This window comes from Neophocaena asiaeorientalis, unplaced genomic scaffold (genome assembly GCF_003031525.2).
Source record: "Neophocaena asiaeorientalis asiaeorientalis breed wild unplaced genomic scaffold, Neophocaena_asiaeorientalis_V1.1 scaffold116, whole genome shotgun sequence".
NCBI classification, from domain to species: Eukaryota; Metazoa; Chordata; class Mammalia; order Artiodactyla; family Phocoenidae; genus Neophocaena; species Neophocaena asiaeorientalis.
The window spans coordinates 8,011,132-8,023,839 of record NW_020174561.1 but is presented as its reverse complement, the minus strand read 5'-3'; the positions used below and the strand labels follow the sequence as shown (position 1 = coordinate 8,023,839).

The following is a 12,708-nucleotide window of genomic DNA, read 5'->3' as shown; positions in this document are numbered from 1 at the left end:
CTTCAACTTTGATGTTCTTTCTACTCTCGTATCTTTCTTTGTCTGGAGTCCCTTCATCCTGGAAAGCATTTTCCCTATCTCAGCCATAGGAGACCTTTATCTCCAGCTTCAACACCCAGCTCTTTTATGACACAACCTTTCTCTCCTCAACTAACTGGCCCTTTGGGTGACTTTTATATTATACCGTCTAGCGTAGAGCTTGCCTCACAACTGTGTTTCACTTGTCTCCCTGATTAAAATTTAGTTTCTTGGGCTTCCCTGGGGGCGCAGTGGTTGAGAGTCCACCTGCCGATGCAGGGGTCGTGGGTTCGTGCCCCAGTCCGGGAAGATCCCACATGCCACAGAGCGGCTAGGCCCGTGAGCCATGGCCGCTGAGCCTGCGCGTCCGGAGCCTGTGCTCCGCAGCGGAAGAGGCCACAACAGTGAGAGACCTGCGTACTGCAAAAAAAAGTTTCTTGTGGTCAGGATTTTATCTTATTCTTTTCTACATATGACAGTACCAGAAACAGTGCTTTTCCCAAATTTAGTCCCGTAGCACATAGGAACAGTGCTCTAGAACTTGCAGTGCCTTGAGTTGAAATTTTGGAAATCCACCAAATAAGCTTTGGGCATGTTCATGGTGACTAGAAGTTATGTTTTTGGTATTTAAACAAGGTTTTGCCTTTTATTAAGAAATAATACATATTCAGTTTAGGAAACTTGTAAAATTAAAGACACACACAAAGAGGAAAAAATTATCACCAGTAAACTACCTTCCAAGGACTGCTTGCTGCTGCTGCTGTTTTTGTTTTGTTTTTTTCAGTACAGAAATGCTGTGTGTTTATCTTTCTCAGAAATTCTCAACAGAGACAACATGGAAAGGTAGATAAGGACAAAAAGATGAAAGCAATGGGTTTGAGCCCCCAAGCCCAGCACTTCACGATTGTATGACCCTATGTGTTAGTCACTTGATCCCTCTGAGGCCCAGTTTCGTCATCTGAAAAATAGAAATACTAATACTGTTTTTTATTCCAATAGGGGTTTTTTAGAAGATCAAATTACAAAGGATTTTGACGGTCTTTTGTACATTAGCTAATGCCGTATGCCTATTTTTTCTTAGTATGTTAGACTGTACCGAAGATGAGTCTATGGGTACGTGGAGAGATCAGATTGAATCCTAAGTACTAGTTCAAACTGGATTTGTGCCTGATTCTGTACCCTGAGTTACAGATAACCTTCACGTCACTGAAGGGGGACGGGGGGGACTAGCTTTTACTGAGCACCTACTTACTACTTGCCAGGTTCTGTGCTATTCACTTTACTCTTGTCTTTCCATAGCACTACAATCCCCTTTACATCTGAAAGAGCCTGAATTCAGTGATCTAAGCCACCGGTATTGCAGGGTTAAAACGAAGGTAGGTCTCGCTTCACATCCCTTGTTCCATCTTCACTATGGTAAGAAATACTTTTGGGAAAAGTATTTTTATGGAATTCCTCTTATTCTTATTATGTAAATGTCTTGATTGAAGGGCAGTATTTGACTGGGTACATAGAATATTTTGAGTTAGATTCTCTTAGGAAAGGTAAAAGAAGTTGTGATCATTTCATGTAGAAAGAGTGGACTAATTTAAAGCTGTTTTCAAGATCCTTAAAGGAAACAAATGGTGACTATCAACCAAGTAACTTTCACCTGAAATTTACCTTAACCTATCTTAAAATATAATTTAGAAGTTTTCATAGCATGGCTTCTTTAGATCTAAAAAGAACTGCTAAGAGAAGCTATGGACTATCTTTTTCGATAAAATGTTTGTTTTGAACAAGGTAGATTTATCTTTTCAAGACTTATTAATAGTCCTATCTGGAGGCAGAAAACTAGACTTAAGATGAGTTCCAAGAAAACATGAAGGAAAGAAGCGTCATTGCAAATTCTGTTGAAGCTGTGATTAAAATAAAGTGATATAACAGCATAGAAGATCTAAAATGATATTACAGTACAGAGACACATGAGGGTGCTCTAACCAGCTGCTATAATAAAAGAATTAAACTGCTCAAATATTAGGGGAAAGTTAAGGCCTGTTGTGAATGGCAATGTTGAATTCTGATTTGTAGTGTTGGCTAAGCAGAACAATCTTGGAATAGATGGCTTTTCTTTTCAAATGTATTGGTCCTGCCCCTTGCTCCCCACCCCACCCCATCCCCCCATTTTAAAAAGTAGAAGGTGTTCGTAGTGGACAATTTTGGAAATACTGAAAAGCACAAAGAAGAAAAAAAAGATGAACTGATGTGGCTCTCAGCCTTGGAGGCTGGGGTTTTCTAGAGCTAGGCCAGTCGGAGGCTTAGCTCAGGAGGCCTGCCTTCAGACTCAAGCCCAGCCTGTTCTCATTTTGATTCCACAGACCTTCTGCTGGTAGGAAGGGGGAGTAGAGACTGGGAGTCTAATGACCGCAAGAAGAGAATTAGAGACGCATGTTTATCTCAATACATTTACTCTCATTAAAGTTCATATTCACTGACATCATGCATCTCCTTGAAAAAGTCTGCCCACCCACCATTAATTAAAGCCACATTTTAAAAAGTCAGTGTGTGCACTTTTATTCCAATCAAAAGTAGCCTCCTAAGTTTTGCAGAGTAGGCAGGAGAATATCTGAGGCCTGACAGCTGTTCACCTCTACACAGTGAGGAATCATGTAATTTACGTTAAAAATCATGTTTATTCAGAGCCTACAATATAATAGCTAAGATCTATTGTCTTGAAGAGTAGAAACATTCAATATCTGATGATCTATTAAGCAAAACTAACATTTATTTTGATGAGTCAACGTTATTTTGGATGCAGTGTATGACCATATGCTCTTATCCGTACAGAGTCTGAGAGATCCAACTGTATACTGTGTTCGAATAATTAAGCAGCATTCTCCTGTCAAGGACGCCACACTTTATCACCTACACACATGGTATCAATGTCAAAACAGAGGTCAATGTAAATCTTTCCTTATCTAAACCATTGCACAAACAGTAATTACCACAGTTGTAGGATTGCACAACCGTAGTCTATATTCTTGGCAGTAGTCACTATAAGTTCATACATTTGTGAAAATTAGGAATGCTGATTTTCCAAGTTCAAGAAAGGTACTATTTGTAAACGGCTCAGGTCACACTCATCTTATTCCATGTGCTAAGCAAGACTTCTTTCCTTCCAAATTCCTTTAAATGAGATCTGTTCCCTCTGTGAGCCTAGTAGAAGGGTTTTCATCCAAACAGATCTGCATTCTTTTCCATCCTTTTTTCCTATTAAAGCCCCCCTGGGGACTTTTCAATTTTATGCTGATCTTTCTTTATATATTAATGTCAAGCACATATTTATTTTGTGTTGAGAAAAGACAAATTATAGTTATCTCTTCTCATTGGCAGTTAGATTATTTTAGAATGGTTCTGACTGAATGTTTGATTAGCCAACCAGTTTACGCTTCTTACACAAAGGCCTAATGTGCAGCATTCAGATTCTCTAGTTATTCTGGTCAAGCCACCATGCCCAAAGACATGGCTCATCAGTGGATCTGAACACTGGCATTGAAATGGTTTAATCCTAGGCCAAACCACCCCGGGGCTGGGAGTTGAAACCTGAATTCTAGTCCTGGCTTTTCTTCGGATTCTCCATGTGACCTTGAGCACTGGAGGGTCTATTTTCCTCATCTAACAAATGGGAGTTAGGGAATGAATATTGACTAGGTACCCACAGCCCAAGAGCTTAGTCAGGACTAGAGGTTAAGGGGCCAGTGTGCCTCTCTGGGGCACGTCTTCCCCTAGTCCACTTACTCATCCAGTACCAGAAACCTCTTAAAAGCCCAAGGTGGGGCTTTTAAGAGTGAAAGCAGCTTCTAGTTCTGAAAAGAGCTTCCCTGAATCTAGAAGAAGCCAACAAGCCATGCCTGGTGAGTTGCTTTCATGATAAGTTTGAGAGAAGATGTTCTGGGACTTGATACCCCTTAGATACAAGCATTCAGTGTCCTACTGGTATGTGGGATGCAGCCCTATCCTCAACCACAGATGCTATCTTCTGACTATATGATACAGTATCCAGAGAGACCATAGGCACCCGACTGTACCCAACGCCAAAAGCAGTGGTGGACTCCTTGAGCTTAGCTGTGGGAGGGAAGGTAGAGTGCAGGTGGGGATATTTCAACCCGGTTGGTGGTATTCTTTAGAACAAACAGCTCTGGGCTGGGGGACAGTGGGAAGTTGTGATGATAGCATTTTAGCACTCTAGGAAGGCTTAAGATAAGCTTGCCTTAAGTGATTTATAAGGCCATGCAGTCTACAAAACGAGCGAGCGCTGTTGCAGTCCATACCTTCCTGCCGGCTCTGTTGTTGTGAAGATTCATCAGGGCTCTGGCATCCTTTCCTTTCCTTTCCTTGGCGTCCACAAAGGCTCGGGCAAACTTGATCCCATAGTCAATGTTATCACTGCAGCCACCCCAGTCGAAAGTGCCCTTGCTGTCCTTGGCGGTTCCCTTCTTCTTTGGGTCACAGGAACAGGATTTTAATTCTCCTTGGCTACAGGCCCTGGTGATGGCAAATACAACTCCAGCTGAGGAGATGGCGTAAACAAAGGCAGATTCCCGGCTACCTGTAACAAAAATGCTTTTCTTAAGAGTAGTCTGGCATTGCTCGTTCTGAATAACTTTTATATGATGGCTGTTTAATACTTGTTCTGCCTCTGACATACTTTGCCGCTAGACAAAGTATCCTTGAAGAATTCTTTCCTAGAGCCAAGGCTGGCTGTTGAATATGAATCGTCGCGCTTAATACAAGCTTTTATCAGTTTGGATAACTGTAGGACAACTATCCTTAAAGTAAATAGAGTATAAAAGAAAATGCAGCAAAAGCCTGCCCTGCCCAGTTCCTGGCTTCGTATTAGTCTCATACATGTTCTTGCTTTAACCTAGAATCCCACATGTCCCAGAAGAGAGGAGCAGGACATCTCTAGACCTTGGTTTCCTCCTCTGCAGCATACAGTCTGAATTCTACAATTCTATCATTCCATAACATATCTGGGTATTCGTGCTACTACAGCTCTCACTGGAAAAACCTTCCAGACCTCCAGGCATTATTGAGGACACTTGTATGTGTGTAAATGATTGCTGCTGAAATACTGAATTCGAAGTAATCTAGGGGTTGAGGTGGGAAGACAGTTCACAGCAGTAACCAGCACCTCTGGTTAACCCTGGAGAGCTTCGGCTTGGCATCAGCTTTCACAAGTAACGGCGAGATTATTGAAGGCAATATGCAATATCCTTGAGTTACATACTACGTCTAGCTATTAAGGTGAATTTGCTTTCTTCTGGAACACCTGCACTAATCACTGGTATTGGGTAAAAGACAGTGAAAAGCTTTTCTTTGGTTTTTTTCTGGAAGGAAACAAATTTACCGCCTATAATTAGACCTGGGCAAGAACCCTTTGGGGTGCTTTCTTAGAATTGTTCTTTATTAGAGCACAGGCTACGTTCACTTCCAGGCTGAAGGGTACATATTTCAGTGTGATAACTACATTAAATTATTTTAATAATCTGTAGTAACTCATAACACGGTGTTGTGGTATAGTGACAGATATAAGGCTCTTAAGGGTCTGTGTGCACCTCATTTTTCAAGTGGAGCTGTACTTCACTGTTATTAGCATGGCTTTTTACTAATGGTTGCTGCAGCAAATATATTCACCATCAAAATAGAAGCCGAACAAGCTAATGCCAGTGCAAGGCAGCAAATGGAGAGCCATGTGGTGATTCACTATGTCAAGACGAGTGTGACTTTTTGAACCACACAGCTGGGAGAATAAACCACCTTTTCGCGTCAAAGCCCTGCTTGTTTCCGTTTGTCATTCAGTGCTAAAATTTATTATACATCCCTTGCAATGTTTGCTCTGCTAGTCTCATTATTAAAAATCAGGAAAATGTATCTATACCATATTAAATGGCACTTGCCTCAGCCTTCAAAAAATATCTTCCCCGAAACCTCTAACCATCCGAAAAAAAAAAAGAATCAATCATGCCTTGAAGTTAGGTAAAATCAGTTATATGAATATTTGCCATAGGTAGCAGGTAGTGCTCTCCAGAGAGAAATGTGACGGTTGTGGGAACTGTTTTAGAATTCCAGATTATGTTATAAGGATCACAGATGATTTTCTAAGAGGAATTGACATGTTTTGTAAAAGATGGTGACTAATAGATGCAAATGTGGCTTAATCTCTGCTAGTGGCTTTCAGATAAATAAGATTTTTAGTTTACCCATTTTACCATGTAGGAAAATACCTTGTCCATAGTCATCCCATTGATCTGCTAAAGCCTGGTTTTGGATTTGGAGTTCAGTGCCCACATTTAGAGATATCATATGGGGGAAAATTCCTGAATGCATAATATATTTTGCACTAGTCTTATTTCTTAAGGAGAAAGAAGAGAAACTTTATGAGGTGATCTTTTAGGGGAAAGCTATGGAAGATGCAGATGATAGAATGTCTGTGACCAGACAGTATTTTGAAGGTTAGTAGAGGAATACGTTGTCTAGGCACAGAATGCATCCTGGCCTAACTTGCAAACAACTACATTGACTTGTTGGCTGAAAGAAAGAAAAAAAAAAAATCACTTAAAAATCTGCTACATTTCAGAAATAATTTCCAAAGCAAAGCCATCACCTTTCTAAATATTTGTCATTTATTATTCAAACGCATTACTAAATAGCTAGATATTTATTTATTTATTTAAAGAAAAAATTAGCACATGGAATATCTTTTCATTTTACCTCCAGATGTTTTGGTATATCATGTAGATACGGCCTTAAGATGTTTTCAGTTAAGTGTCTTAGATGAATCACTAAAATGCTATGTGCAAAATAGTAGCACATTTCAAGAGTTGGCTTTGTAACAAAACAAATTTTGATCTTGGGCCTCTTCTTAGAAAAACTGGTTCTTTTTTTTTTTTTTTTTTTTTTTAATTTGGTTTTTTTTTTTTTATTTTTTTCTTTTGCCTTTTTTTTAAAAAACTGGTTTTTTTTTTTTTTTTTTTTTTTTTTAAACTGGTTCTTTTTAAAGCCATTGCAATATGAAACAAAATCCAAATCTAAATGGTGATATTTAGACTTCCTGATGTGTTACTATTGAAGTTTCTCTAATTTTTGGTTTGAGATAAGTCAAGCAATGTTTACTAAGTGTATAGGTTGGGACAGGCAGCTGGGAAGGCAAAACACTAGAAGCTAGGCTTTCTGGAAAGTTATGGGTTGTTCAACTCTTTTTTTTTAAATGCTTGCCTTTTTTTTTTTTTTTTTAACAAGGATGAAACCTAATCACTTTTTTATTTAAGGCTTATTCTAGAATTCTGAAAGTATATACAAATTCTTGCAGGATTATTTTTGAGTTTACTAGTTCTGTCTTTACATTTCTCTGACGTGTCTGGTAATAGTCGGTTGAATGAGCAAATTACGAAGGTTCCTAAAAGTCGGTCTGCCTTACTCTTGGTCTCTGAAGCAAAAGAGGCAGATGTTCTCCATTTCTCTATGACCACAGGATATGTTAGTAACTTTTATGTTCTCCTTATATGTGGTACTGCCCTTTGGCTTTCCTATTTATCTATGAGGACATTTAGGTTTCCGAAGGAGGAGTTCTTTACAACTCTAAGATGTGAATTTCCCTCCAAGCAATTAATTGTAAAACTCCTTGGATAGCTTCATTGGAATTTCGTGATTATTTCCAGGATAAGCTACCTTAGGCCAAATTCAGCCTTCCCATAACCAACACAAAATCATCACTGACAGTCACAGGAGTTTACGTAAATGTCCAGGAAGAAATCTGGCCTTCTGTGAAGATTGGAAAGAAACTGTGTAGCATGAGTGTTTTAAGTTTTGAGTACTTTGGCAAAGCATTCAGCTTCATCTGAAAGAAATCTGAAGGGAGTACAGTTATAATCTCTAATTTACCTGAAGGCTTAGCCTAAGTCAAACTTGTTCTGCTTTCTCTATTTATAACCTTTTCCCTCTCAGCCATTCTACAGCTCTGAAGAAACAAACATTGCCAAGATTAAGTTGAATGAATCTCCAGCTTTGGCATATACACTCTCTAGAATCAGTGGTCAAACTTGCTTCCTTTGATTTGTTATGGAAAGGTGTTTTTTTTTTTCAAGATGGAGACATCTTAATGGATTTTCATAGACAGACTCTATAGGTGATCATTTTATAAATGAGAAGTACGCCTAATTTGTAATCATTGGAAAATGGTTGAGACCTTTGAAAAGGAAAAATCCTGATACATCTTTAACACCAAGAGCCTGTACCTAATATATGCAAAGATTTATGGTGCCAGATATTTGCAAACTCTCTTTGATAAGGTCCAGCACTTTAATTGATTCACTGGTGAGTTAATCTAGGTGAAGTCTTAAAATTCCATGTAGCTGAAATTTATTATTATCCTTTCAAAAATGTTGTGATGTCATATCAAAACTCCAAAAGGAATGCGGAAGAATATTCTTAAACCAGAGAATAAAATTGCAGAATATCACAGTAAATTAACTTTAGGGGTACACTAAGAGTGAGAGTACTATGCCCTTGGGGGATTTTAGAGACATTCGGTTATGCATTTGGCCTCATAAAACCCTAGGGCTGTGATGATTACCTGATAGAAACACCCTCTGTTAAGCATTACCAAGTGCACAGCCCGAATGATTTTCTTAGGATTGGGAGGGGGAGGTGGGCAAAAACAAGTGGAAAATTTCCTGTTTCTGGGGTTCGCACATAAACTGTTGTGTTTTCAGTAAGATTTCCCAGTAGCAAAGGGGATGTGCTACTTCTTGGAGAATGCTGCGAAGACCAGGTTAAGGGATGGGGGTGTTTTGAAAATAAGATCTGATTTTCAGTTAATTTTCTCTGATTGTGTACAAGTTAGTAAGCTACTTTCCACATTCAGAACTTTTAAGAAGTTTATTATGTAGTTAGATAATGTTCAATGTGCTTTCTAAAAAAAAAGAAAAGGAAGAAACCACAGGCGTACCCCATTTGATTGCACTTCACAGATATTGTTTTTTACAAACTGAAGCTTTGTGGCAACCTGCATTGTCAAATGATGGTTACCATTTTTTAGCAATAAAGTATTTTAAAATTAAGGTATGTACATTGTTTTTTCAACAGTTAATAGACTACAGCGTAGTATAAACATAACTTTTATATGCATTGGGAAACCAAAAAAATTTGTGTCACTTGCTAAAGCAAGTGGTGATCTGGAACCAAACCTGCAATATATCCAAGGTCTACCTCTGAATTCATGGTTCCCACCCCTACCCTCCATAAATATCCTTCTGCTTAAAATGTACCTGGAGAATAGGCACTCACTACAAGTTCATGCATCCATTCATTCAACCATTCAATGAATGAGTGATGCCTACAACACACAAGGTACCAAGTAAGGTGCAGGGGAAGCAGATGAGTTCCTGCCTTACAGAATTTACAGTTTTACTGAAAAAAATGCTTAATTTAGAAACAGAGTGACCCGAAGCCGAGTAGCCGAATGGGACGTCAGAGGTGTTGAGCAGAGATTTGTCTCTGCTTCTTAATAACACTGACTTGTTATTGGAATAATGACCATCTATGGCCAATAAAAGATTTGGGCATTCTATCCCAATCTTCTGCTCATTTCCTTCTGGAAGTTTCAAGTCCCAGAAAGAAGCGTTAAAAAGTCAAGAGCGCTCTGTGGCTGCTGCGTCCTTTCTTCTAGAGACAAAATCTGAACCTGGGGGGACAGGCAGGGTTGTGACTTGACGTGGATGGACAGAGCCAAGAATAAAAAAGACACCAGCCTGGGGCACTACATCCTCCTCCCAAACTTGAGACAGACAAGTTTCTTGATTTCTCGAGTCCTTGTCTGTAAAACGGGACAAATGGCACCCAACAGAACAAGCTTCTGACTGCATAGCATGCAAGACAAGATGAGCAGGGACTCTGAAGACCAAATAAGGGTGTGTGTATATGAGGGTAGAGCCCATGAGCTGCGTGAAGGCGGGAGACTTACTTCGAAGCAGGACCCTGCCGAAGAGGCTGTGATCCCTGTCCAGGGTGTTGCAGTTCCAGCGGTGCTGGCGGAACTGGTGCTGGCACTCTGCCGTCCACTCGGCCACGCCCAGGCCGATGGCACGCATCACATCCGGGTGTCGGTGGCACAGCTGCCGCTGGCGGCTCACCAGGCCTGGCACATTGTCACACATCACCCTGGAGGAGCCACCTGTAGCTCTCATGTACCTGAGAAGGACCAACACGGGGGAGAGCACAGAACAGCGAGGCCTCACATGGTGTTTCCGGGGAGAGGGAAGAGTTCAAAGCAGCATTGCAAATATGAATTCCTATCCTTTGGGGGATATTAGAAGGCAAAGGTTATTTAACTTTAGTTCACTGGAGAAGCGACACAGCAGGCATGGTGAGTGATCTGGTAGAAGCCACCCCAAAACGGAGTGCTGACTGTTTCTTGGATGTGAAGCCGAGGCCACCAGATGATGCTCTGGGCAGGGTGGGAGAGGCAAGGTCTGCAGTTGGGGAATGGGTTGAGGGGGGGAAGGGGCAACATGTTTTTGGAAGACTTCTTCCAAGAAGACTGATCTCAGTACACAATGTGTCTGGACTTGGCTTTGGAGGAAGCCGACCTTTAGAAGCTCCTCACTGCCATTTATTTGATCTAATGTTTAAGTGTCTTAAACTGTCTGTAACTGTCTAATCAACACCTGCCAGTATCTGATGTTATCCTCTCTGCACAGGCATGCCATTCTTTTCCTGCTAAAGAATCTGTTAAATATTTCCATTTTCCAGCTCTTTTTGGCTTTGATAGAGAACCTTTGGAAAAAAATCTTTCTATTGTTATTAAGGACACTAAATATTTGGAAGAATCAAACAGTGTTATAGCTCCATAAAGTACTTTTGAGAAGAAACTTTAACAAAAAATTACATCATCATCTCTACCCAGATGTTCTCTATTAGTTGTGAAATGTTTAGAAAGGTACCTTTTATATAACCCAAGCTGCCATAGGTGTCTTTTGAAGCGATCAAACAAGGAGAATGTCTTTTTCTTGTATTTTCATTATTTTATATGATCATAAAATCATTACAGCTGTGACTCCCCAAAAATATATTTAAGTGACAGCTGAGAGACAATGTGACAAAAAGCCTGGGCAATAAATAATGTTTATACACCCATGGAGACAGAAATAGCCATTTTATCGAAAAACGGTCACTCTGATAAATCAATCTTTGATCCTATGTCAGTAATGTCAAGGCTAAACGCCTTTCTGTTCAAAGTGGCTTAGGAAGGAATTGAACCCCTCTTCCCATCCATGCTTTCTTTGCTTTGCTCCTTTGAAGAGCTCGTGTCTTCCTAAAGTTCCCTGCTCCAGTCTCTCATTTGGCTGAGACGCCTTACTTTTGCCAGATTCTTTTAAAAAACAGCACATCATAACAGATAACAGGTCTTTCTGAATCAGTGTTTTAAGTATCAGTTCGGAAGTTTTTAGGTGCAAGAACGCTAAAGAGCTCTCAACTCTATCTCTTCTCAAGATGAAGGAGGTGGAGATGAGTTTCTGGGTGGGGAGAGCCTCTCCCTTTGGAACTTTTAAGGATGCTAAGACCTGTTACGTTTCAACGTTCCTTCGCTATGCAGAATAAGTCGAAGATCCACGTATAAAGGACAGCAGCAAATTTACTCTTTGGGGTGACTGTGGTTTCGAACTGACATCTTAGAGCTCCCGGCCTCTGGAGCTTCGCATTAAGGCGGTAGTCTCTACCTGGAGGCAGCAAAATGTTCTTCCGCCCCACTGGGGTGAAGCACTAGGAATGTGGAAGGACGGGAAAGAAGGCAAAATCACACGCTTCGAGTTCTACCGCTCTTGCCCGCCTGAATTGCCCCGTCGGTTTTTATCTTGAGGGTTTTTTGGGGGAGGGGAGCATGGGGGGATGATACTAGTTTTGGAGGTGAGTTCACCCCCCCACACACACACAAACACGCGCGCGCGCGCGCGCACACCCGTCTGTGCTAGTAGAGCTAGAGACCCGGCTAGCGCTTGTCTCAAAGATCCCGATTTTGCTGTCGCTCAGCTGGATCCAAATACACCGAACATCCGAGCTCTCAGTTGTGGGGGAATGGCGGGGCGCGGGGGGGTGTTGAAGTTGTCGAAGCTGGAATGGGCTTCCGAGGAGAATCGAAGGGGCAGTAGGAGAGGGTAGCAGCTTGGGTTCGGGTCGGAAGCCGTGACTGCCGCGGCCGCGGGGAAGTGCCGCCGGGAAGCGTCTATGTGGCCCCTGCGGGCTCCACTCCCATCCCCAAAATACCCCGGCGCCCGTGCGCGTGCACTTACCACCATGAAGAGCTGACCTCAGGGCTGAGCCAGGTCAAGAGCAGAGGGAGCCAGAGCCAGATTCCACCGAGACAGGCGTTCATATTAACCCCCTTGCGTCCGCATCAGGTCAGACTCCGTGTGCGGGCGCCATGCGTGCCCGGAGCAGAAGCGCTCAGCGCCGGGAGCGCCTCGTCACGGCCGCCGGCGCCTTGCCGCGCCCCCGCCCCCCGCTCGCGTCTGCGGCGAGTGGCGAGACTCGCTGATAAAGTTTCAAGCGACCAGCGGGGCGAGCGATAAAGGCCAGCCGGGGCCGCCTCGCCCACAGCCAATTCCCCAGGCGCGGCGAGCGCGGGCTGCCGGAGAGCTCTGCGCGCCTCCT

The 12,708-nt window shown here is 41.9% G+C and overlaps 1 protein-coding gene across 1 annotated transcript in view; it reads right to left on the bottom strand.

The window, feature by feature from the left end:
* The window catches only part of WNT2 (Wnt family member 2), a 43,994-nt gene extending 31,288 nt beyond the window's left edge, over positions 1–12,706 (bottom strand). Inside the window, exons 1-3 of the mRNA XM_024757794.1 lie at positions 12,348–12,706; positions 10,022–10,248; positions 4,329–4,606 (exon numbers count right to left, since the gene is read on the bottom strand). Of these exons, the coding sequence (XP_024613562.1) occupies positions 4,329–4,606; positions 10,022–10,248; positions 12,348–12,430 (588 nt within the window). The 5' untranslated portion in view covers positions 12,431–12,706. The remainder of the gene's footprint in view (positions 1–4,328; positions 4,607–10,021; positions 10,249–12,347) is intronic.
* Between the last annotated feature and the right edge of the window lie 2 nt (positions 12,707–12,708).